Genomic DNA, 26,165 nt, shown 5'->3' with positions numbered 1-26,165 from the left:
ACCTCCTGGGCTCAAGTGTTCCTCCCACCTCACCCTTCCAAGTAGCTGGGACTACAGGTGCATGCTACCACGCCCGCGTAATTTTTTGTATTTTTGGTAGAGACGGGGATTCATCATATTGCCCAGGCTGGTCTCGAACTCCTGAGCTCAGGTGATCTGCCCATCTCGGCCTCCCAAAGTGCTGGGATTACAGGAGTGAGCCACCTTTCCAGCCAGAGATACATTTTTTTTTTTAAATAAAAAAAGGTATATTGAGCTAATTATATGCCAGTGGAGTGGAACTTTAGAGGGTCTTATTTTTGTGACAAATTATGTTTCAGGAGATGTATTAATGAAAGGTTTTACAAGCCTTTTTAAATTTTAAATTTAAAAAACAGAGGTAAACATGCATACAGAAATGTACACAAATCCTAGGTTTCTAGATGAACTAAAGCTTCACTATCTTTTATGTATGTAAGTTTCTTCCCATGAGGCAAGGCAGACTGATGGAAGATGTTCTGTATCTTTAAGTAAATGAGCAAACCTAAAAACTTACCGTAGCTCTATATAATTTTGAGATTTTTGCATTTGAGGGTTTTGCTCTTATTTTAAGATTTTACTGTTAGCCTTTAAAACCACACACACACACACACACAGACACACACACACACACACATTTTTGCTCTTAGGTCACTTTTCTAGTGTCAGCCACAGATATACATACAGATTCTGTATGTAAATCAACTACCAGAGATTGGATTATATCTCATTAAATCACAATTATACATTAGGATCAAGTTCACAAGTTCTGGAGGCATACCGTTGTTAACCCTATATTACTGTCTGTATGATAGCACTTATATGTCATGTTATCTCATAGTTTTAATAAACTTTTAAATTTACTTAATGCATATTGCCTTGACTTAAAAAGGTTTTAAAGTTATTAATAAGTCTTCAAAATATTGTTTCTATTTTTTCACAGTTTAAGGTTTTCAGTAACTCCCTGTTGTCTGCAGAACAAATCCATCCTCTTAATCCAGTATTGAACAGCCTTTACATTCTTTCTACAGCCTTACTGCTTGACTTTGTCTCTTACTATTCCTCTGTTCCTCCTAGCAGTAGATACTAAATTATACTTAATAAGAATGTAGAATTCAACATTAATTAACTGTTAATGAAATACTCCTGATTTTGTTTTCTTTCAAATGTATATGTTAAGTCCAATTAAACTGATATACCTTATGCTCCTTTCTGTCCTTTCCTATCATTGTACATACTTTTTTTTCACATTTCTTCTATCTTTAGAATGACTTTTTGTTTTTGGTCAATTCCAATTATATTGTCATGTTTCATTTCAGGTCCTTTTTCATAATTCCCTCCATGATTAATACAGCTAGCTTAAAATATTTTCTTCCTCAGAAATTTGGCATTCTTTTCCTATATTACACTGGCTAATAATACATATTGCCTTTTTAACATATTTTCTAGTTTTTATCACATTTTAAATGTTAAAAAATTAAATATTAAACATATTATTATATAATTTAGTTAGTTTTTTTGTGTTTATATCTTCTTTCTCTCTGAGAATATTAAAATAACCTGAGGACAAGAACTGTGTTTATACAGTTCATATATATATATATATATATATATACACACACACACACACACACACACAGACACACAGACACACAGACACATAGTTTTATTGATTATTAATATAATTTGGATATATTTTTTGAAACAGCTTTACAATGAGTTACATATTTGTTTTGAAACCACAAAATCAAATGAAGCTATGCTGCGGCAAAGTGTTATTAATCTTCAGGATCAGCTATTACAAAAAGAGCAAGAAAATGCTAAGTTAAAAGAAAAACTTCAGGAATCAGAGGGAGCACCTCTTCCTTTACCTCAAGAAAGTGATCCAGACTACTCAGCACAGGTGAGAGACATTTTCTAAAACTGTTATTCAGTGTAATATTAATTTAAATCATCTTCTACAATTGACTAAAACATAAAAATTTAAATATATTTGCATTTATTGGAGTATAAGAAGTGTGCAGATAGTTTTGCATTATACTATTTTTATACTGTTTGTAGGCATGAATATTACATACAATATGAATTTATATAGAAGTGCATGTAGAAGTACAGGGTCTAGCAAATGTAGTTATCATGATGAAACATTTGGCTGATATACATTATTGAAAAGCAAATTAATAGGTCATGCCCATTTTGAGACTTTTTAACTGAATGAGCTAATGGAATAGAAAGTATCTAACAGTAAGTTTCATAAAGTACTTGCCATAATGCCTGGTATTCGGTACTCAGTATCCAATAGTCCTAATTCTATCACTACCTTGATACATGATTTTGGACAGGTCATATAACCTTTCTTACTATTTCCTGTGGTAAATGAAGGTAGTATAAATGTATAGATAAATATGTAGGATCTGGTTGCAGAGCTTAGCATATAGAAAATGTTAAGTGGTACCTTTTTAGATAATCTTCAGGGCAACTTTCAACTCTAAACATCTTTAAAAAAACTGTGAATTTATTTAAGTGTTTTTAAGGCACTCATAGCTTTTCTTTAAATTTTATAATGTATTCAGTAATGGATTGTAATTTTTGAACGTACCACATTTGTCTTGCTAATTAACCTTATGACAACAATTTTTAAAATTGTACCATATTGTATGCATTTTTTGGACTTCAGGTATACAATATTGGATCAGTGATAAAATTTGTATTATGACATACTATTGTATGCATATGACAATTTAATTTAATGGCTTTGTTTAGTTCTTTATTATAATAAACACCCTTGGTTCAACCAACGTATCCAAAGACTAGATCATTACAAATGGCTTACATCCACTTGTATGTGCTTTGATTCTCTTACAAGAGGTAACCACCAAACTTCTTATCATTTTGATTTTTTTAAACAGTTTTATCATATACAAATTTATGAGGAAACAGTTTATTGTTTAGTCATTCAAAAAAATGATATAATGTGTTGTTTATGGGGTTAGGCAATTTTGACTCATCATTATGTTACTAAGATTTATCCGTGTTTTTTGATATAGGTGTTTGTTTTCACTGTTTAAAAATATTCTATTATATGTGAGTATATCATAACTATTTTTACATGTATCTCTAGATGAGAACTTTGGTTATTTCCATTTTTGCTGTTATGGATAATATTACTGTTGACATTTTCGCACATGTTTCTTGATGTACACATTCATGCATCTTCGTGGGTTATATATCTAGGAGTAGAAATCCTGGATTATAAAGTGTGAAAATGTTACTTTTAGATGATACTGATCACCTGTTTTTCAAAGTGGTTCTATCAGTTTTACTACCACCAACAATATAAAAGAGATCTGGTTGTTTCCTGTCCTACTCAACACTTGGTGTTGTCAGACTTCTTAATTCATTACCAATTGAATGAGTATAAAATAATATTTTATTTTGTTTTTTATGTGCATATCACTGACTAGCCAGTATGTGTCTTCTTTTGTGAATTATCTGTTTATGTCCTTTTTGTTCAATCTTCTGTTGGATTTTTTTCTTACTGATTTTCAAAAGCTCTTTATATATTCTTAATATTAATCCCTAGTAAGCTAATATATGGCAGATATCTCACTGTGTACTTGTCTTTTCTTTTGATTTTCTTCAAGGTGTCATTTGATGAACAGAAATTAAGTTACTTCTTTTTTTTTTGAGACAGAGTTTTGCTCTTATTGCCCAGGCTGGAGTGCCATGGTGTGATCTCGGCTCATTGGAACCTCCACCTCCTGGGTTCAAGCAATTCTCCTGCCTCAGCCTCCCGAGTAGCTGGGATTATAGGCGCCTGCCACCACACCTGGCTAATTTTTTTATTTTTAGTATAGACGGGGTTTCACCATGTTGGTCAAACTGGTCCTGAACTCTTGACCTCAGGTGATCCACCCGCCGTGGCCTTCCAAAGTGCTGGGATTACAAGCGTGAGCCACCGTGCCTGGCCACTTCTTAATTTTAATTTAGGCAAATTAATCATTTATAGTTATTGGTTTGGTATTTCATTTAAGAAATCTTTCTGTTCCCCCAAAGAAAGATTCCCAATCAAAATCCCAGGAGGGTTTTTCTGTTTTTTTTTTTTTAAGGCAGAAGATTCCAATCAAACTCCCAGGAGGCTTTTTCTGTTATTTTAAGAAATTGACGGCTGGGTGCAGTGGCTCACGCCTGTAATCCCAGCACTTTGAGAGGCCGAGGCGGGTGAATCATGAGGTCAAGAGTTAGAGACCATCCGGGCCAACCTGGTGAAAGCCCTTTCTCTACTAGAAATACAAAAATTAGCTGGGCATGGTGGCGCATGCCTGTAGTCCCATCTACTCGGGAGGCTGAGGCAGGAGAATTGCTCCAACCTGGGAGGTGGAGGTTGCAGTGAGCCAAGATTGCGCCACTGCTCTCCAGCCTGGCAACAGAGAGACTCCGTATTAAGAAGAAGAAAGAAAAAAAAGAAATTGACAAATCAATTCTGAAATTTGTAGGGAAATGCAAAGAACCTAGAAGAGCAAAATCAAGTTTCATAAAGAAGAAGTTGGAGGACTTACACTCCCTGATTTGAGACTTATTTATTGAGCTAAAATATCAAGACGGTGATGGTATTAGTATAATAATTGACAAAATAGTCAATAGAACAGAGTCCAGATATATGCCTGTTCATATACGTAGCTTTATAGTAACTTTTGAAATGAGGGTAATGTAAGTTACTTCATTCTTTTTCAAGAATATTCTGTATGTTCTTGCTCCTTTGCTTTTTTGTAGTAATTTTAGTATGAGCTCCTCAATTTCTACAAATAAGCATTCGTTTAGAAATGTTTCTGATTTTCCTTTGGATTTTCTATTTGGTGAGTTTAAGTGTCTTGTTTACTTTTGAAATATTTTTGTGTATGTGTGTTTCTTGTTTTATTGTTACTGACTTCTAATCTACTTCCATTGTGGTCACAGGTAGTACTCGATAAGATTACTGTATTTTTATATATATAATTATATATATATGTATATTATTTATTTATTTATTTTTTTGATACAGATTCTCACTCTGTCGCCCAGGCTGGAGTGCAGTGGCACGATCTTGGCTCACTGCAAACTCCGCCTCCCGGGTTCATGCCATTCTCCTGCCTCAGCCTCCTGAGTAGCTGGGACTACAGGCGCCTGCCACCAAGCCCAGCTAATTTTTTTTTTTTTTTTGTATTTTTAGTAGAGACAAGGTTTCACAGTGTTAGCCAGGACAATCTCGATCTCCTGGCCTTATTATCCACCCACCTCCGCATCCCAAAGTGCTGGGATTACAGGCGTGAGCCACCACGCCGGCCTGTATTTTGATATTTATTGAGACTTGTCATAAAGCCAAGCATATTGTTTTGATGAAAGTACTATATGTAGCTGAGAATAATTTGTATTTTGCAACTACTGGGCAGAGTGCTCCTTAAATATCAATATTAATTATGTCATTGCACTTGATAGTATTCAGATCTTTTATGTCTTTAATGTTTGTGTTTAGTTTTTCTATCAATTGCTTTAGAAAGGAGTGTTAAAATCTCTCACGTAATTGTAGATTTTTGTTTCTCCTTTGAGTTTTCTCAATTTTTGCTTCATGGGTTTTAAAGCTGTTTTATTAGTTGTATGCATATTTATGATTGTTATGTCTTTCTGATAAATGGAACCCTTTCTCATTATAAAATGTCATTTTTAACTATAATATTTTCTTGGCTTGAAATGTACCTTTATGATGTCAGTATAGCCAATTCTTCCCTTTAATGGTTATATTTTGCATAGTATAACTTTCTCATTCTTTTAATTTCAGCACATAGGTTACTGTATATTTAAAGCGTATATATTCGGATCCTGTTGTTTATAATCCATTCTGACAATTTCTTCCTTTTCATTGCAGTGTTAATCCATTGAATTGTAACATAATTATAATATGATTGGGTTTAGGTGTACCATATTATCATTTGTTTTCTGTTCATCCTGTTTTTCGTTTCTCTGCCTCTCTTTTTCTTCCTTCCTTTTGGATTAATTAACTGGCTTTTTTTTTAATCTAAAAGTTTTACTCTTCTATCCTCCAGACCCACAGTTTCTGATGGTAATTCAGTGGAACTCATTTCATTATTCACTTAAACGTAATGTGTCAGTTTTGTCCGGCTTTTCTTTTTTCCCCAAGATTTTACTTTTGACTCTTAGCATTTAAACTATGATGTTCCCAAGCTTGATTTTCATTATAGTCATCCATCTTGTGGTTTGCTGAGCTTCTTGATTTTCATAATTTTTAAACCAAATTGGAAAAAAATTTTGATGTTATTTTCACAAATATTTTTGTTTCCTGTTCTTTCTTTTCTCCTTTGGAGATTACCATTTCCCTTATGTTAGATTTTTCAGTGTTGGTCCACAGATTAGTGAAGCTCTGTAAATTTTTATTTTTTTTGATACAGAGTCTCGCTGTGTTACCCAGGCTGGAGTGCAGTGGCATGATCTCTGCTCACTGCAATCTCTGCCTCCTGGGTTCAAGTGATTCACCTGCCTCAGCCTTCCAAGTGGCATTCAGCACACGCCCGGCTGGTCTCAAACTCCTGACCTTAGGTGATCTGCCTGCCTTGGCCTCCTGAAGTGCTAGGATTACAGGCGTGAGCCACTGTGCCCGGCCAGCTCTGTTAATTATTTAAAAATTGTTTTATATCTATATTATTCAGATTAGATAGTTTCTATTACTTTATATTCAGTTTAACTGAAATTTCTGTTACGCCCAACTTGCTCTTAAGTCTTTTATGTGAATTATTCTGCAAATATAAGTCCTTGTTATAGTAGTTAAAATAGCTCCTTTAAAATCCGTATTTTCCTTCTCTATTGGGTCTTCTTTGGTTTGATCACTATTGTTTTCCCTTTTCTTTTGAATATGGGTCATATATTGTTTCTTCTAACTTGGAATTATATGGTGTATATTGTAAAATATATGTTATAGAGACTCTGGTTTCTGTTGTATTACTCATGGAAGTGTTGAAATAAATATATGAATCAGAATTTTAATTAGGTCGATTTAAATTCCAAGCCCTGCTTCCCATCAGGTGGGTGGCAGTGAATTGCTTTTCAGTTATCTTAACCTTATTCAGATTTCTTAGAGGTCTGCTTAGTGCATGAACAGTTCAGTTATGAGTTCATAGTTTTGACTCTCTCTTTTCTGGAACTTTTCCCCTCAATTTGTAGCTGCAGAGGTATGACTGAACTTTGCCCTCTAGTTCTACAAGCCATTAATTAGTTCTTGCAAGTTTCTGTTGGAATTTTAGTCTCCTAACGTTATTTCTGTTGTGGGCCTTGCTAAGGTAAAAATTCGTCAAAATGGGACTTAGCCAATGCTGTTCCATTTTCCAACTATCAGTTCTTATCTAGATTCTGCCTACATTTGATCATTCTCTGTTGCCTTCAGGTAGTTGTTTATAATTTGCTTGGAGTTTAAATGGTCGTGTGTGGTAGATTTATTCTGATAGGATCTACTCTGTCATTATTGTAAATGGAACTTCCCAATCTTTGACTTTTTAAAGACTATTTTAACTGATTTTTAAAATCATTTTCTATACAGTGCAGTGAACTTAATAGACTATAACTTGTTGATCTTATCACCAATTATTGTTATTGTCTTACATTTTAATTATACATCTATTTTACCCCATAAAATATTATTGTTGTAAAAAATCAATTTCATTTAGAATTTTTACACTTTTTAATCCCTTTATTCTTTTGTGCAATTCTGTATTTCCCACTAGGATCTTTTGCCTTTTGCCTTAAGCACTCCTTTTAGTATTTATTTTAGTGGGCATCATCTCACAGTGAATTCTCTCATTTTGTATTTTTTGGATAATGTCTTTCTTTTGCCTTTATTTCTGAACAGTATTTTTTAGATGGATAGAACTGTTGATTTGCACCATCTTTTCTGTCTTTATTTTAAAGATGATATACGTTGTTTTCTGTATTTTGTGTTGAGAAGGCATGTCTCTTATTGTTGCAACTTTAACAGTAGTGTGTCCTTTTTGTGTTTACTTTTTATAGCTTCTCTTTATTTTTGGTTTCTAGCAGTTTTTATATGATTTCAATGTGGTAGTGTTTCTCCTTTTCCTGGTTTTTCAGTTTTTAAAGCTTTTGTCAGCCATGGCCTGTGGTTTTGGTTTTCTTCATTCTTAGAAAATTTGTGGTAAAAATGTCTTCAAATATGACTTCTGCACATTCTTTGTCTCCTGTCCTTGTGAGATTCCAATTACACACATATTAGACCTTTTCACTGTATTCCATATATATTTTGAGCTCTTTTTTGTATCTTCAAAGATTTTTTTCTGTTTGCTTGAACCTTGATGTTTCCTTGAGTTCACACATTCTCTTTTCTGTTGTGGTTACTCTGATGTTTTACCCATCTATATTGAATTCTTGAATAGAATATGTATCCTACTTTTGTGGGTAGAATATTCTATAAATGTCATTTAGGTCAAGTTTCTTGATATTGTTGTTTAGGTCTTTATCTGTATAGATTTTCTCTACCTGTTCTATCAATTACTAAGAGAGATGTTGAATTTTTCCAACCATACTTGTAGGTTTGTCTATTTCTCCTTTCTGTTCTATTCTGTTTTTTCAGGTCTGATTGGCTTGTAATGTTCTTCCAGTCTTCTGTTTCCATGCTGATCTTCTGTCTAGTTTTTTTCCCCATCATTATTGTTTAATTGTCTTTTTTTCTCTTTAATTCTATCAGGTTTTGCTTCATGTATTTTGGGGTTCTTTTGTTAAGTGCATGTATTTTTATAATTGTTATCTCTTTTTGATGAATCGATTCTTTTATCATTATAAAATGTCCTTTATCTTTAGTGGCAATTTTTGTCTTAAAGTCTATTTTGTCTGATATTAATATAGCCACCACAGCTTCCTTTTGGTAACTGTTTGCATGTTATATCATTTTCCAGGCTTTTACATTCAATATATGTGCCTTTTAATCTAAAACGTTTCTCTTGTAGACACCATATAGTTGAATTATGATTTTAAAATTTATTCTGTCTTAAACTCCACCTATAATTTGAGGGCTTAATGTATGCTCTTTAACTTAGGATGGGGCTATGTCCTGATAAACCTATTGTAAGTTGAAAATATTGCAAGTTGAAAGTGCATTTTTGACATAATATTTTCAGCTTATAATTGGTTTATCTGGTTGTAGCCATATCATAAGTCAAGGAGTGTACTGAATGCGTATTGCTTTCACACCATTGTGAAGTTGAAAAATCATAAGGTAAACCATTTTAAGTCAAGGGCTGTCTGTATTGGTAAGGTAAGATATAAATCTGCCATTTTGCTATTTTTAATATGTGTTATGTCTGTTTTGTTCCTCTTTTCCTCTATTACTGCCTTTTTTGTAATACTTTCTAGTGTGATATTTTAATCCCTTTGTTTTTCTTTTACTATATATTTTTCAGTTATTTCCTTAGTGCTTACCCTGGGGGGGATTATAACTAACAATTTACAGCAATCTCATAGAAATTCATATGAACTTAATGTCAATACATAACATTGCTCCTGTGTACGTTTGTTTCTCCCCCTGCCCTTTATGCTGTTATTGTCACAAATTACATCTTTATATATTGTATGCCCATCAGTACAGATTTATAATTTTTTAAATGCAATTGTCTTAAACCAGACAGAAGAAAAAAGTGTTTTTTTTTCTTAATGTTGAGAAGATATCATGTCGTTATCATTGGGTTTGCATAATTTTTGGTGAGAAATCTGATGTAATTTTATTACTGTTCCTTTGTATATGTCATACATATGTGGAGTTTGAAAATCATGTGAATGAATAATAGATGGATACTGTTTAGCATGTTTCTCTGAATAAGAATCTTTGTGTAGCTAGTGAGGTGACCTCAAAATAAGTACATTTTATGGACTGTTTAAATAATGGCTCTCGTGTTATATGGAAGATACAGACAGGTAAATAGATAAATAGAAAATTTGAAAGTATATTTTTCTGTAAAATTTATAGTAAAATGCAGGAATCATACTGTTAACTACAACTCTCCATTAATTAATATATCTAAATATACATTCCACAAATATTTATTGATATTCTACTATGTGTTAGGTGCTATTCTTGGTGATGAAGAGCTGTTAGGGAACAAAACAAGGCCTTTGTGCTCATGGAGCATACATTCAGGTCAGAGGGTTACCATCTGATAAGCACATGGCACACGGTAATAAGTGCTATGGAGAAAAATAATACAGCATGAGATGGAGCATGATGGAGAGTGATAGGGCTTTTTTGTGTATGGTGGCAGAAGAAATCATTCTGATTAGGTGACATTTGAAAAGAAATATAGAAGAAGTGAATCATTTAGATATGTGATGAAGAGCATTCTAAACAGAGAGAACAAATGCAAAGCTCATGAAGCAGGAGCTTGCCTAGCAAGGAGGCGAGTGTGGCTAGATTGAGAGCTATGGGGAGAGGAGTGAAACATGATCTCAGAGAGGTAAATGTGGGGCAGGTCTCCTTGGGCCTTGTTAACTTACTATAAGGATATAGATTTTACTCTGAGTGAAATGGAAAGCCGTTGGTGTGTTTTTTGTAGAAGAGCAACATGGAACCTATTGGGGTGTCTTATTCAGAAGAGTGGTGAGATCTAACTGAATTTTTTTTTTCTTTTTTTTTTTTTTGAGAAGGAGTCTCACTCTGTCGCCCAGGCTGGAGTCCAGTGGCAGAATCTCAGCTCACTGCAAGCTCCGCCTCCCAGGTTCACGCCATTCTCTTGCCTCAGCCTCCTGAGTAGCTGGGACTACAGGCGCCCACCACCACGCCCGGCTAATTTTTTTTGTATTTTTAGTAGAGATGGGGTTTCACCGTGTTAGCCAAGATGGTCTCGGTTTCCTGACCTCGTGATCCGCCTGCCTTGGCCTCCCAAAGTGCTGGGATTACAGGCGTGAGCCACCGCGCCGGGCCCTAACTGAATATTTTTAAAAGATCACTCTGGATGCATTGCAGAAAACAGAATATAGGAAGGCAAGGAAGAGAGGAGGGAGACAAATTTAACAGGCAATTGTAATAGTCCAGGCAGAACTCAGTGGGTACTTAGACTATGTTATAAAAAGGAGTTAGAGCCTGTAAATAATTCAAAGTTAGAATGCATAAACTTTGATATTGACTTATATGTGAAATATGAGAAGAAAGGAGGAATTAAAAATGAATTCATGCTTTTCAGATCTAACCACCTGGACAAATGAATTTGCTATTTTTTGAGGCAAGAAAGATTATTCTCACAGCTCTCCTAGCAGTAGGAGGCCTCTGAAGTTAGATAGAGGAGAGATGCGGAAGCCCAGAATTAGGGAAGTAGTAATGAAGAGAAATGGTGACTCAACATTTCTACCCATTAGTAACATATACCTTATCATGTCAATACTCTCTTTTTAGTATTCAGTCCAACTAGACTCACCTCTTCATCCATCCTTTATTCCATCCATCCATCCATCCATCCATTAAACGTTCATTTATTCAGTTATGTAGGCAATATTTATTAAAATCCCATTGTATTTTTACAGGGGATATGAAACTGAACAACATCATTTATGTTTCTATGAATCTTATAGATAGGAATGCAGATAGAAAATAGTTACAAAATGTGTTGTAATTGAAGTATGAAACAAATCGGAACCTGTGGAAAGAAGCTTTTGAAGGAGCATGTTTATGGAGAGGAAGGGATTAAAACAGCGTATGTCATTGTGTTAAGGGCTTTCTGGTTTCTTGTCAGAAGCGCACTGGCATAGGCCCAGACGTGAGAAAGTTTGTGGTGTATCCTAGAGAGTGAGGATAGTCTGGGTAAGTACTTCTTGTAATCTACATCCAAGCATCCTAGGGTGGGAGTAGTTATTATTCTAATTCAGTACGTCTGGGCTGGGGCCTGAGATTCTGCATTTCTGTCATGTTACATGTCAGGCTGTTGGAGCTGGTCTAGTGATCATACTTTAATGATTAATAGGAGACTAAGTGGAAAGTGAAATATACAGTCGAGGGGAAATGGTAGAAAGGTTTTATTTCATTTTTTTCTGTCTGTAAATTTTTCAATACTTCCAGTGGGACTTTTTTGTGCAGAATTTTGGGGGTGTTATTTACAGAGTAATGGATAAAAACATAGATTCTAGAGTCTGAATGCATGGATTTGGAACATAGACTTGATCACTTAATTGTATGACCTTGGGCAAGTTACTTCTCTGTCAACTCAGTTTCAACATTTATAAAATGGGTATTATAATAGTACTTACCTCATTAGAGTTTCATTAAGATTACACAAGACAATGAATGGTGGGCATTTAGAGTAATAAATGTTAGCTCTTAATTTATTAACAGGGAAGACACTTGTTAGTAAATTTGAGATTTTTTTTTCTTATATTGGTGGGGATTTATCTTTCCTTTCTCCTATCTCAACTTGTAATGCAAATTATTGGTGAGCTGACAGTCTTTGCCATAGAAAAGGGCAAAGCTAATTGGTTCATAGGGGATTGAAACCTGTGACCCTTGATTTCTAAGCACCCTGCTCTTAACTAGCTGAATTCTGAATGACTGCCTATTCTTATCTCAAAGCGATTGTTTATCTTTTTCATGCAGAAATAATGTTTTTTGCCTTGGAGGAATATCTTGCAGTAGAGGACAAGAGAGAAAGCCAGGGTTTACTATGTTTATCTGTGAATGAGATGCATGCCATGTGGCTAATGGCAAGACCACAAGATGAGTTGCAAATTTTAACCAGTCTTGTTGATTTTTATTTCTTTTCATAGTTACTCTCTCTTCCTTGCTTTCCTCAATTGAAGAGAATTTTCTTTAGCTGTTTTCCCTTATGTTCTTACTCTCTTTTTATAATTTTTGTTACAAAATATTTGCAACCTCTAGAAGAATAAATGTAATGTCTGTATACTCACCAGCAACTGTCACAAATAATCTCGATTATATCTATGTACTCTTTCCTGATTCCATCTTTCTTTTTTTTTCCATGAAGATAACTACCATGTTGGATTTTTTGTTTATGAATTCCTGCCTCTTAAAACTATGTTTTCTTAAATAATATATTGTTTAGTATTGCTTTTATTGGAACCTTAAAAATATCTTCTACGCGTATCAGCTCTGCGACATGTATACGTGGAAGTTTTGACTTCCATGTATAAGTCCTTAATCTATGTGGGATTTATTTATGTGTTTGCTATAAAGAAGGGAATTCAATTTAATTTTTTAAAAATCTGGATATCTGTTTTTCTCAGCATATCTATTCTGTTAATAATCACTTTTTTTCAGTGATGTACAGTGCCACCTCTGACATTTATTATTGCATGCATATATGGGTGGGGGAATTTTGTAGGGGAATTTATTGTTGTTGAGTGTTCCTGTAATTCTTTCCTCCTTTGTGCAATAGTCTATTGTATGATTAAACTACAGTTTATTTATGGAATAGCCTGGTTGTGTTCCCCACACCAACTCATACCTGAAGTCTAATCTGTAATGTGAAGGTGTTTGGAAGTGGGACATTGGGAGGCTCTGCTCTCATCAATGGGATTAGCACCTTTATAAAATAAGAGGCCTGAGAGAGACCCCTCACCCCTTCCACCATGTGAAGATATGGCAAGCCAATTCTGTCTGTGAACCAAAAGGCAAATCCCCCTGGACACCAAATCTACCGTGCTTTGATCTTGGACTTTCCAGTCTCTGGAACTGTGAGGAATAAATTTCTGTTGTTTAAAACATACCCATTTTACGGTATTTTGTTATAGGAGCCCAAATAGACTAAACAATTAATCTACTCTTTGTCAGTGAACTTTTTTGTGTTTTTTGTTTTTTCAGCTATAAGAATTTTTACATACTGCTGCTGCGATCTTTGTAGTACATGTCTTTTGACACACCTGTGCAAGACTTTCTCTAGGACTTACTGCTAAGGATGAAAATTGTCTGACAGATATGCAAATATTCAGGTTTATAAGAAAATGCCAAATCATTTGCCAAATTATAGACTTCTTAGCTTTATTTTTAAAGAGATAAAATATCTCATTCTAGTTTCATTTTGTATTTCTTTGATTTCTAATGAGTTTGAGTTTCTTGTGTTTATATGTGATATATTTATGTCTCATGTGCATTTTTCTGTTGGGATGTTTGTCTTTTTGTTGAAGTTATTTATTTTTGATACTAATCTTTGGTTGGTTGTTACATTATTTAACATAATGTCACCTTCTGAAAAACATTGACCTCAAATCTCTGTGGCTTAAAATGATTTATTTTTCATTTACGTGACAGTCCAATATGGGTATTACTTGGGGTCCCAACTTCCAAGCAGTGATTTACAGACCCAAGCTCCTTTTATCTTTTGGATCTACTATCTTTAAACATGGCGCCCAAAGTTATGGGTCATCTCTACTCCAGCCAGCCAGAAGTGAGAAAGAGCATACAAAATCACATTTAGGAAGTTTTATGAATCTGGCTTAGAAATGGTACATATCACTTTTGCCAGCATATCATTGGCCGGAACTCAATTCTCTGTCCACTTGGTATGTAATTGCAAAGAAGATGGGGAAATATGTACTCATTTCCCAAAAGAGGAAACGAGTTTAGACATTAGCCAACAGTCTCAACTGTCAGTTAGTTAAAAGTGTCACAAATATCTTCTTTTTTGTGGCTTTTCCTTTTCACTTCTTCTATAGTATCTTGAAAAATGAAGTTATTAATTTTAATATAATTAAGTTTTTCAATATTCTCTCTTACAGTTGGTGTTATAGTATTTTATTTAAGAAGTCCCAACTCATTCTAACATCATAAAGATATTTTCCTGTATTTTCATCTAAAGTATTATAGTTTTGACTTCCATGTGTAAGTCCTTAATCTATGTGGGCTTTATGTGTTTGCTATAAAGAAGGGATTTCAATTTAATTTTTTAAAAATCTGGATATCCGTTTTTCTCAGCATATCTATTGTGTTAATAATCACTTTTTTTCATTGATGTACAGTGCCATCTCTGACATTTATTATTGCATGCATATATGGGTCCATATTTATATGGGTTAATTTCTGGGCTCGCTATTTATTTGCACTGGGTAATTTTTAAATCTTTGAAACAGCAACACTGTGTTTATTATTATAGCTTCATAATGAGTCCTGATAACTGATGGGATAAATCTTATCACGTTATTCTTTTTCCAATATTTTGGGCACTGTTGATTATTTCAATATAATGTTGTAACCAGCTATCAAGTTTCCTGAAAAACCCTTTGGGGATTAATTTGAACAGAACTGACATTTTTACCATTTTAAATGTTTCTATAGATGAAATAATCTGTCTCAATTAATTTATGTCTTAATATATTTAAATAAAACTTTGCAGTTTTATCCATAGGATTTTCCGTGTTTTTAATTAGATTTATTTCTGAACAACTTGTGTTTTGTTGGTATTTTAGCTGTCTGCATTTTATTACATTTTCTGTTTTTTGTGTGTAGAAATGCAATTGATTTTAAAATATTTATCTTATATCTAGCCACCCTGTTAATCTCCTATTAATTCTATTATTTTTAGATTCATCTGGGTTTTTTTGGGTAGACAGTCGTATCATCTATAAAAGTTGGCAGTTTTGTTTCTTCCTTAAAAATTCTAATATATTCTACCAATCATTATACATTTTACCAGACGAAAGTTAAGCAGAAGTGGTCAGAGTGAGTGTCCTTATCTTGTTCCTAATTTTAAAGGGAATTCTAATATTTCATCATTGGGAATTAAGTTAACCATAGTTTCTCATAGATACCTTTTAATCATGTTAATGAGCTCAATAAACTAATGTCATCAATCGGTCATAAATTTTATAAAATGTTTTATCTTTTCATACCTCGGCTTTTCCATCCTTTTAAAATTCCACTTAATTCATTTTACTGTTATTTTGTTTGCTTGTTTTTAATCTCTATCTCCATTAAGGAGTAAGATTGGTCTTGTGTTTGACTTTCTTGTACTGTCTTTATTTAGTTTTGGTAATAAAAATAGCCTTACACAGTGAGTTATTGAGCCAAAGAAAAAATTAGAAAATTGGACTATAAAGCTGATAAAATTCCTTAGAATGTAGTGCAGAGACACAGCATGATGGAAACTATGAAAGAAGTGAGTAGACATGGAGGAGAGAATGAGAAGTTCAAACCATATCTAATTGTAAAAGGTAAAATAGAGAATAGAGGGGTGGCAGTAGACATTGTGCTCTATTTTTTTTTTCAAATCTATGTTCAGTTTGACTTTAAATCTACAAGCTTCTTGTTTATTTCTTGAGTTTCTTTTCTATTTAAAAACCACTCATAACTAGCATGAGAGTATGATAATTTTATAAGAATTAACCTGGAAATCAGGGATCTTTTGGTGTCTCACATAAATAGGGAGAAAAGACATAATGGGCTTAGTTCTAGTGAATTCAAGGCAGATAGTTGTGCCAGGGTATTTGGAAATAAAGAGTGCTATACCTAGGGTTGCTTCTTGATGTCTCTAGATCGAGGTGAAGAGATCTAGAGAAAGTAGGTCTTAGCCTCAGTGCCTCTCCTTCAGCCCCATGTGATGGTGGGTAATCTAAGGAGAGGCATGATCTTAGACCCAGAGTGTACTTTCACTCTTCAACCCTGCATGTGGCTCTGTGTGTGTGTAAAAAGGGTATACAAAGTAAATGGAGAATATAAATTCTATATAATTGGAGTCATATGGTTTATAAATTTGTATCCTGCTTGTGCAATTACCATTTCATTACAATATAATTTAACATTTGAAACATTTTTTTTTGACTGCCTCATATTCTAACATAGGAATCCATTTTTTTTTACCTAAACATTTCCCTACTCTCAGACATTTTACGTATTTCAATTTATTTTTTTCCTATTTATTTTATTCCAATGCCTTTTGTTTGTTTGTTTGTTTGTTTTTTTGAGATGGAGTTTCACTCTTGTAGCCCAGGCGCAGTGCAATGACGTGATCTTGGTGCACTGCAACCTCCGCCTTCTGGATTCAAGTGATTCTCCTGCCTCAGCCTCCCAAGTAGCTGGGATTACAGGCACAAGCCTCCACACCTGGCTAGTTTTTGTATTTTTAGTAGACACGGGGTTTCACCACGTTGGCCAGGCTGGTCTCGAACTCCTGATGTCAGGTGATCCACCCGCCTCAGCCTCCCAAAGCGCTGGGATTACAGGCACAAGCCACCGTGTCTGGCCTCATTTATATATATTTATTCTCATCCCTGATGGTTTCTTCAGGATGAATTATTAAAAGTAGAATTACTTTGTCAAAGATTATGAACCTAAGGCTTTTGAATATATATTCCCTGCCAAACTGCATTCCAGCAGGATTATACCAAGTTATCTTCTCACAGTATGTGAGATTGCCCACATTTTGTATTCTTGCAAGTATTTATTATAATTTAAAAACAGCCTTTTGTTTTTCAAAACAAATTTATTCCTTTATTATCTCTTTGGAAACTAGTGAGGCTTTTCACTTTCACTTTTATGTAGTTTTCTTTTGTAAATGTTCTGTCAGCTTGTATTTTTATCTTGTTTGCTTACAGATACACATGACCCTTTAAATATATGTTAGTGAATGAGTGCTATACAATATTCGTCACAGTATATTATTTGCCCACTTTGTTAATACTTTCTAGACCTTGTAGATTCAGTTCCAAGATAATTGAGACCTTTTTTTGAAGACTTTTTCTTAAGATTGAGCTCCACATACCTCTTTCTGCATTAGCAGATGTTAAACTTAATTGTTTTCCTTGTGTATCTCCATCTCTGGACTCTGAGCTCCTTGAGGGCAGGGAGAGTTGATGCCTTATCCTTTTCTCCCCACTGCCTTCTCCAGTGATTGACAGTCTTAAGTTCAATAAATGCTTTTTGAATGAACACATAAAAATCCTTGACATAACAACTGTAGGAAGTAGGAAGTAAGAGCAGTAAAGAGTTAACATTTGGAAGGGTATATCTAATTGTGACGTGGAGAAAAAATGTCAGTAGTAGTTAGCTTTGTTTTCTTGCCAGAGGGTCTGATATTGATAGTGACTATTTGGCATTAACTAAAGTATAGTATTTTGGTTTTTCAGGTGGTAGGGAGAAGATCTGATTGTAGTACATTTACTTGGGCTCAGAATGCTGGTAACTTTTGTCATACTTTAGTTGCAAAATATTATGCCAGAGTTAATAATTCGTTTGCTTTTGTTTGGTTTTTATGATTTTTACTTTATTATTGTTTCTATTCCATTTTTTTCTCATTTTCAGCATGGAAGAATATCAATCTTATACTTTCTCTAGGTATCTTACTGTACAGGATCAAAATAAGTTTCAATATATTAGGTCAAGGTGCCACAAAGATAGTACTTTTATATTATGCTTATCATCGTATTTTCATACTTAACTAGTTTCGAGTTTATATGTGTAAACTTAATTTGAAAAGTTGACTTGATTTATTCTTCAGCATTATTGTAAATGAAAACTGCCTTGTAATTTGTTGCTTGATTTAATTATATTCAGTAATTTATATTTTTAATTCAGTTGTATGTGTAGATATGATCACACAAATATATGGGAAATGATTTTTGGATAGTTTGATATTTAATCAATTTTCAGGAGAGAGCAACTTAGCAGTAAAATATAATGTTATGATATGATTTTTAGCCTTAATAAATGAAAGACATTTTTATTTAAAAGAAAAATTTGAAGTCTTTATCTTTTGTAAGTCTTAACTCTAAACTTTTTTTAAAGGCCATTGTGTATTATATTCACAAAATTTGAACTTGTTATCATTCAACTCCACTATCCTGCATGAAAAATAAACCATTTCTGCTATAAAAAGAAGGCTGCCAATAGATACTCTGATATTTCAAGCTTACTTTAAGTTCCAAGCAGAATGAAACAGCTCAAGATATTAAAATCTAGAAATTTAGCATATCTAATGGAAACTGCAACTCAACTTTAACTACTCTATAGTGGCACTTCTCTTGCCGCTATAATAAAACTTAAGAATGTTTAGTGATTTTTTTTCCTACTATTATTCAAAATTACATTACCCTTACTGAAATCTGAATGGCTTTTAGTGGATTAATTAAACTGTAGCTGGTTTGCCATCTGGGTGCAGCTTGTTTAGCTGCCTTTCCACAGAAAAATTTCTCATGGAGTAAAGAGTATTTTTTGTTAGAATACAGCTGCTAGGCTTTACTTTCTAAAAAAACAAATAGTTTATGCTTTCATACATGAAATTTGTGGTGAAAATTAATTTGTAAAATATAAAAACTATGATTGCCTTTTAAAATAATACAACACAAGCTTTTTTATATTCTTTATGAATTTGTAAAAAATGTATACCTTGATAACTTGTAATATTAAATAGAATCCTAGGTTTAGGCTAAATATGAAAAAATGGGTAAGAGGGAATTAACTAAATCTGATTTTTATGGCTCAAGTGGATTCATTAAATTAGAGTGCTCTGTGTTGTTCATTAATGAACTTGTGCCATATGCTTTAACTGTTCTGGTCAATAGCTGATAAAGAAAGGCTTGTGGATTTGCTTTTTTTTTCATATAAAGCTGGATAAAAATATCCATGTGATGGGCTTTTATCAAAGGAGTTACTCTGAATTCAGTAACTACTACTGAGGCAATATGGCTCGCAATTTGCAACCCAAAGGTAGTCATACATTATTGGAATACAGCCTACTGCGCTTCACATTACACAGATGTGAAGGCCTGATTATAGCTGCTTCATAATTAACAGTGATCCGATTTGTTTTGTGGCATAAATGGTGCGTGTGTAGAACATTAGCCATGGCACTCTCATTCAAATTCAACTCAAGGGCTCAGCGGCAGGCGGGTCATGAGCTTCAGGGAGTAGAAGCACAAGCTCCTCCATATGTTCTTGCTGCATCTTACTATGGCTATGTGTGCAAGATAAGTTCCCCAAAGAACCTAATCGTGTTCTGTAATTACAGCGCAGCTTTCTGCTGGCTAGAAATGAGGGAGAAGCTAAAACACTCCCTCATCAGATAATTTGTAAATTACTTTACATGGCGGATGCCTAACTCAGTTGGTTTTCAACTGCTGAAATTATAAATAATTGTAACAGATGTGGCAATATGGCTGGTCTCCAATAAATGAGGCCCTTGATAATTTGGCCAACCCTTTGACAGGCCAATTTAATAAAATGTGAACAAAATCTTCTTGCTAATAATTTATCATCCTTTTTCCCAGTAGAATAAATTTAATTACCCTAGCAGTTAACAAGGTCACACCCAGATGCCAAACTCGGCTACAGTTTTGATAATGCAATCAGGAATTGAGAGGTGATGACAGCGTTGTTGTTTTTTTCATTACCTGGCTTCACATAAACACAGGTGGCGTAGCTTTCTTGTCAGTTTTTAATAATTACAGGCTATTATGGAATGCATAGTTGGCAGATTGAAAACCACACTTTAGTGAATTTGAGTATGATTGAGGTTTTAATGTATAGAGATGATAATGTATAACAAGCATAGTCCCTTGCTTATACCATTAATGCACAAATTTTGGTTGTTTTACTGGTGACATAAGTGTTTATAAAACTTAGAGTATGTATTATAGTAAGTAATGGATTATACCCCAAAGTCACATATTTAGAGATACACCATAAAAAAGTTTAATTCCATGAATTTTAGAAATTCATTTTAGGATGCCACTAACAGAAACATTTTAAATAACCAGATTTGCAAATTCTGGCAGAATGTGAGGCTTATAACATATTTTGGAAAAATCTGAATGTGTTTTATTTTGCTGTTTAAGATAAAAAGAAATTTATAGAAAAATCAATCTTTTCATTCTAGCTTTTAAGCACTGTCAGGATTCGTTTAGTCTTAGGATTGAAATCTATAGGTAATTTGTAAATTGTGGAGTTATTCTAAACCCTCTTGTGTGACATGTAAATATTTCTAATTTTTGTCAGTACAGTGTGATATTTACATGTCATAGAATAAATACTTAGCTTGTGGTTGCTCAATTTTGTACCAAAGATGCTACTGTCATTTACTGGATGTATGTATAAACCAATAATTGTCATCTACTGGATATAAGTATAGTTGGGTTGTAACCCACTCGGTGTTAAGTTTTATTTGGTATATGGAAGAAGTTAAAGTTTTGGAATTAATTTTCCTTCCATTTTATTTTGCTGTTAACAACTTGACTGTACCTTGTAAGTATTTAGATACTAAAGGAAAGCTAAATTTGACTGACTTGTTTATTACTGAATTTTGCTATAATGTGATAGTGTTATAAGCGGAGATGGTGATAGTTTATTTTTTACTCAAATGTAGTCAATAATTTAATTTTATTTTGTGAATTACAAATGCTATCTGAAAATATTTGGTTAAAAGTGAGTAGATGGAAGAAATGCAAATATTTATATTTTTAAAAGGAGTGCTAGATGAATTTGTTGATATTAGACATTTTATTACTCAATATAGTGGTCTTTCTAAAAATGAAGTATAAATTTAAACTAGTACCCTTAGTTTTATTTGTGAATTTTTATTATAACACTATTTTGATTTACAATATTATGTTAAATTGATATTATTTTTCTTTTTTTTACAAGAATATATGACTATTATTAAAGTCATTTATTTTCAGGATATAGATGATTCAGCTAACAATGTTTACTTTATTAATTGGTAATAGACATATTGCTGCATTTCTGAAATCAATTTTAAATATAAAGTTAATCTCTGAATATGGGCATTTCATGAGAAGAAAAGTGTGTGTGCATGTGTATGTATGTGTGTGTGTGTGTGTGTGTGTGTATATGTATACACAGACAATTATATACTCTGTTGTATTCCCAGAGGGTTTGAATTAGTTTTCAGAGAACCGTCATTCAAGTAGTTAGTTTTTCTGATATATACGTATATGTTAGATATGTTATATACACATGTAACAGATTTTATTACACACACACACACACGCACACACACACACTTGACCCGTACTTGATTTTCAGTGACATATTGTTTTAAGAAAAAGTATTTCTTTTGCTGAGGTATCATGTGCTTTTAGAAATGTTTTTGTTTTGCTATAGGCTTTGTTATGTGTTGACAGGTTTGGAATTCATAAATTTCTTAAAACAAGTGAGATAATGTATGCAAAATGCTTAGCCAGAGGTAGGAACTAAACACTTTTTTGCTAAATGCTAATTATTATCATCATTGCAATGTAGTAGGAAAAAATATTTAATTATAATTTGCTAATAAAACAATTTAAGTTACAATTTTTGTAATTATTATAGCTGTGAAACAATTTTCTATGTATTAGGCAATATTCAGTCAGCCTCCACTGTAATAATGCCCTACAATATTTCTTGGATTTAATGCAACATGACTATATATTTAAGTTGTATAATTTAAAAAACAGTAATTTGTATAACACCTAAAGGCCCTTCCCCCATGCCTTCTATTCTATTTAATATATATCTTCTACAGAACTTTTCAATTAAAATTAGCTCTGTGAGTCAGTGTGAAAAATAAAGTTATGTGTTAACAATGGCAATTTAAAAAGATTATTTCCACCTGGGAGCCTTTAGCCATGTAGTCAGTCCACGAATCATTTTTCTTCAGATTAATTATAGTATAGCACTATACCATTGTATTTCAAGAATGTAAACTAAAAGGGAGCAAAATATTTTTAATATTAGAGAAAAAAATTTATTTATAAAATGTGAATAATTGTTAGGAAGGAAAGTTAACTTTTCAAAGATTCTAGGATTTTAAGGGTAATAGAATGAACTTCCACAGAGAGGGGATTGGTTAACTTGATTTTGCTATACATGTAAAGCAGCCCTTAAAAAGGTTAAAGATATGTCAGGATATATGGAGATCTATGATGATATACATGTATATCATATATTTTGTTATATATACATATAATAGTTATATGTGTATATGTTTGAGATTATTAAGTTTTTAAAAAGCAAGTAAAAAAGTACAGTATGGCTGGGGAGAAAAGAGTAGCTTTACAAGTGGAGTAATCTGACAAAACTCTACTTCAGCCAGGTGATCAAACTGAATATCAACAGTCATAAATCATGTTGATAGCATATACCCTTGATATGATGTGATGAAAATGGCACTTTACCTCTATGATCTTCCTTCTCAAAACTCATAACCCCAGTCTAATCATGAGAAAAACATCAGACAAATCCCAAAGGAGGGGCATCCTACAGAAAACTGTCAAGGTCATGAAAGACAAGGAAGGTCTGAGAAAACAGCCAAAAGGAGCTCTAGGAGATATAGCAACTAAATGTAATGTATCCTAGATGGGATCCTGAAACAGAAAAAGGACATTAGGAAAAAACTAAGGAAATATGAATAGACTATGTCCTTCAGTTACTAATAATGTATGAATATTGGTTCAGTAATTGTAACAAATGTACCATACTAATTTAAGATGTTAATAATAGGGGAAACTGAGTGGGTGGGGGTAGGAGGTCAGGGAGAACTCTGCATAGTATCTGCTTAGTTTTTCTTTACATAAAAAAACTGTTGTAAAAAATAAAGTCTATTAATTTTTAAAAAGTATGTTAAATGACAAAAATACAGTAGTTAACCTTTTTTTTTTTTTTGAGATGGAGTCTCACTCTTGCCCAGGCTGGAGGGCAGTGGCGCAATCTTGGGTCGCTGCAAACTCCGCCTCCCAGGTTCACGCCATCCTCCTGCCTCAGCCTCCCGAGTAGCTGGGACTACAGGCGCCTGCCACAGTGAGACGGGGTTTCACTGTGTTAGCCAGGATGGTCTCGATCTCCTGACCTCGTGATCCGCTCTCCTCGGCCTCCCGAAGTGCTGGGATTACAGGCGTGAGCCACCGCACCCAGCTGTTTCCTTTTTTTTTTTTTTTTTAAAGTCTGAGAGATATATCACAAACTTACTAGTAGGAACTTTGAGGGATGACATTGTGAAGAGACTTTTATTTATATTTCCCCTACCTATACTGAAATTTTTACATTGAACTCATAGTCATTTTATTTGCAAAAAAATAAATATTTCTATTTTGAAAAGCATTTAGGCCGGGTGCAGTGGCTTATGCTTGTAATCCCAGCCCTTTGGGAGGCCGAGGCAGGTGGATCACCTGAGGTCAGGAGTTCGAGACCAGCCTGATCAACATGGTGAAACCCCTTCTCTACTAAATATACAAAATTAGCCGGGCATGGTGGCAGATGCCTGTAATCCCAGCTACTCAGGAGGCTGAGGCAGGAGAATTGCTTGAATTCAGGAGGCAGAGGTTGCATTGAGCCGAGATTGCACCATTGCACTCCAGCCTGGGCAACAAAAGTGAAACTCCGTCTCAAAAAAGAAAAAAAAAAGCATTTAGTGACATGTCCATTGTAAAATCTTTAAGGACATTCAGGTAAGTACAAAGAAAATAATGCATATTACAGTCCCTCTACTTAGAAATCACACTGTAACATTTCAGGGTTGTTTTTGTACCTTATGCATGTTTGGTGAAATCTATTTCTACATAGTATAATACACCCTTTTGTACCCTACTTTTCTCAGTTTATCATAGGTATCTTTCCATTTTAGCCTTCAGCATAATTAGAAGTAAATTAAAGGTTTGGTACATTTTTATGAGCTTTGATGCATCTTTCATAATTTCTCTAGAAAATTGATAGGAGATTATACCTCTACCCACTACCACATTCTCAAAGTAACCCATAAACTGGGTCCAACCAACATTTGAAAATTTGGACACTCTCCTTAGAAATCCTAATTCTTTGCTTTTCTTGAAAAATCAGTAAATCTAGCAACAGTGGGGCACATTCTTCCCTGAAAACAATTGGCTGGAGTTGAGCAGCAACTGCCCTGAATTCTCTCCTTACCACTCAGCAGTGAGGCTGAGTGTTGACACTTCATTTTGCTCATATTTAATATTTAAAAAAATGGTTTTATTAGGAGAAATGTAAAACACTTCTTGTAAACATATCTGTAACAAAAGTGATAAAAGGCAAGAGAGACAAACCAGACTTAAAGAAAATGGGAATATGAATAAGTTACTTTGTGAAGGGGAGGGACATATCTACTTGGTTAATATGTATGCAAAATGCCTCTGTTGGATGAATTTTAAAGGTATTACTTTAAAACACATATTTATTTATCTGCATTATCTCCCTGGCTTCTATTCACTCTTTAATAGTATTTTAATTTTGAAGTTCTCTGATTTTTTATTGAGGAATTTTGAAGGAATGCTGCCTAAATATCCTTTATTATTATCAAAAATATTAATATCATTAATATAATATCAATAGAAATATTAAAAATGAATCTATTATTATAGTGACAGTATCCACTGTTGGAGCATTGTTAATGTCTTATATTTGAGTTATTTATCATAGCTTCTTGACTGAATATTAATTTTATAATATTCCTAGCTATAGCATTATAATGCATTGATGACTTAGGAAGTTCATTTATTGACGAACACAAGTTTGTTTGTTGGATATACCAATAAACTAAAATTATGTTTTTCTTATTTTATTCTAAGTTTTTGTTTCACCTTAAACAAATTATTTAAAATTTATTTTGTATATGATAGGATGTTAATATAACATTTATAATTTTATTAAAGGAAACCTAGACAAGAGCAGGTAGCCTTTGAAATTGTTTAGCTTGGCAGCCCAACCAAAGGAAATATTTCTAAACCTCAGAAGTTTGACTATAAAACAGGAGAAAAAATAAAAAATAAAAGTTGTACAATGATTAAAATGGGGATAAAAGAATAGGGCAAAATCATTTAGACTTCCTGGAAGAGAAATGCTTAAAATATTTTAATTTGATGTTCAAAACAAGATAATGAAGTAAGTAATATATTGTAAGTATGGTAACAGTACAATGTAAACAATATTTTGAGGAAGATAATCATATGGTAGAATAAAGGTTGGAAACAAATGAGGTGATTTAAATATGAGAAAAGTGTAGTAGTATAAATCAAATATGGTCCCTCTCATTATACAAATTGCAGGTTAGAATTAGGAAAATTTTGCGTATCCTCTCAAAAAAGAAAAAAGCAGGCACAATTGGAAAAGGATGATGTTTCCCATTGTTGGTTCAAAAAAGTTAACCGTATATATTTTTCTC

General features: G+C 33.4%; 1 protein-coding gene across 2 annotated transcripts in view; it reads left to right on the top strand.

Annotated features, from left to right (window-relative positions):
* CNTLN (centlein) overlaps positions 1–26,165 on the top strand; it is a 352,494-nt gene that overhangs the window by 159,155 nt on the left and 167,174 nt on the right. For both annotated transcript variants that reach the window (XM_003822610.6, XM_008976184.5), the window contains exon 8: positions 1,727–1,921. In XM_003822610.6, coding sequence (XP_003822658.3) covers positions 1,727–1,921 — 195 coding nt within the window. The remainder of the gene's footprint in view (positions 1–1,726; positions 1,922–26,165) is intronic.

The sequence above is a fragment of the Pan paniscus genome, chromosome 11, assembly GCF_029289425.2.
Source record: "Pan paniscus chromosome 11, NHGRI_mPanPan1-v2.0_pri, whole genome shotgun sequence".
Classification (NCBI taxonomy): domain Eukaryota; kingdom Metazoa; phylum Chordata; class Mammalia; order Primates; family Hominidae; genus Pan; species Pan paniscus.
Note: the sequence above shows the minus strand (reverse complement) of the source record. Positions and strands in the feature narration are given on the sequence as shown.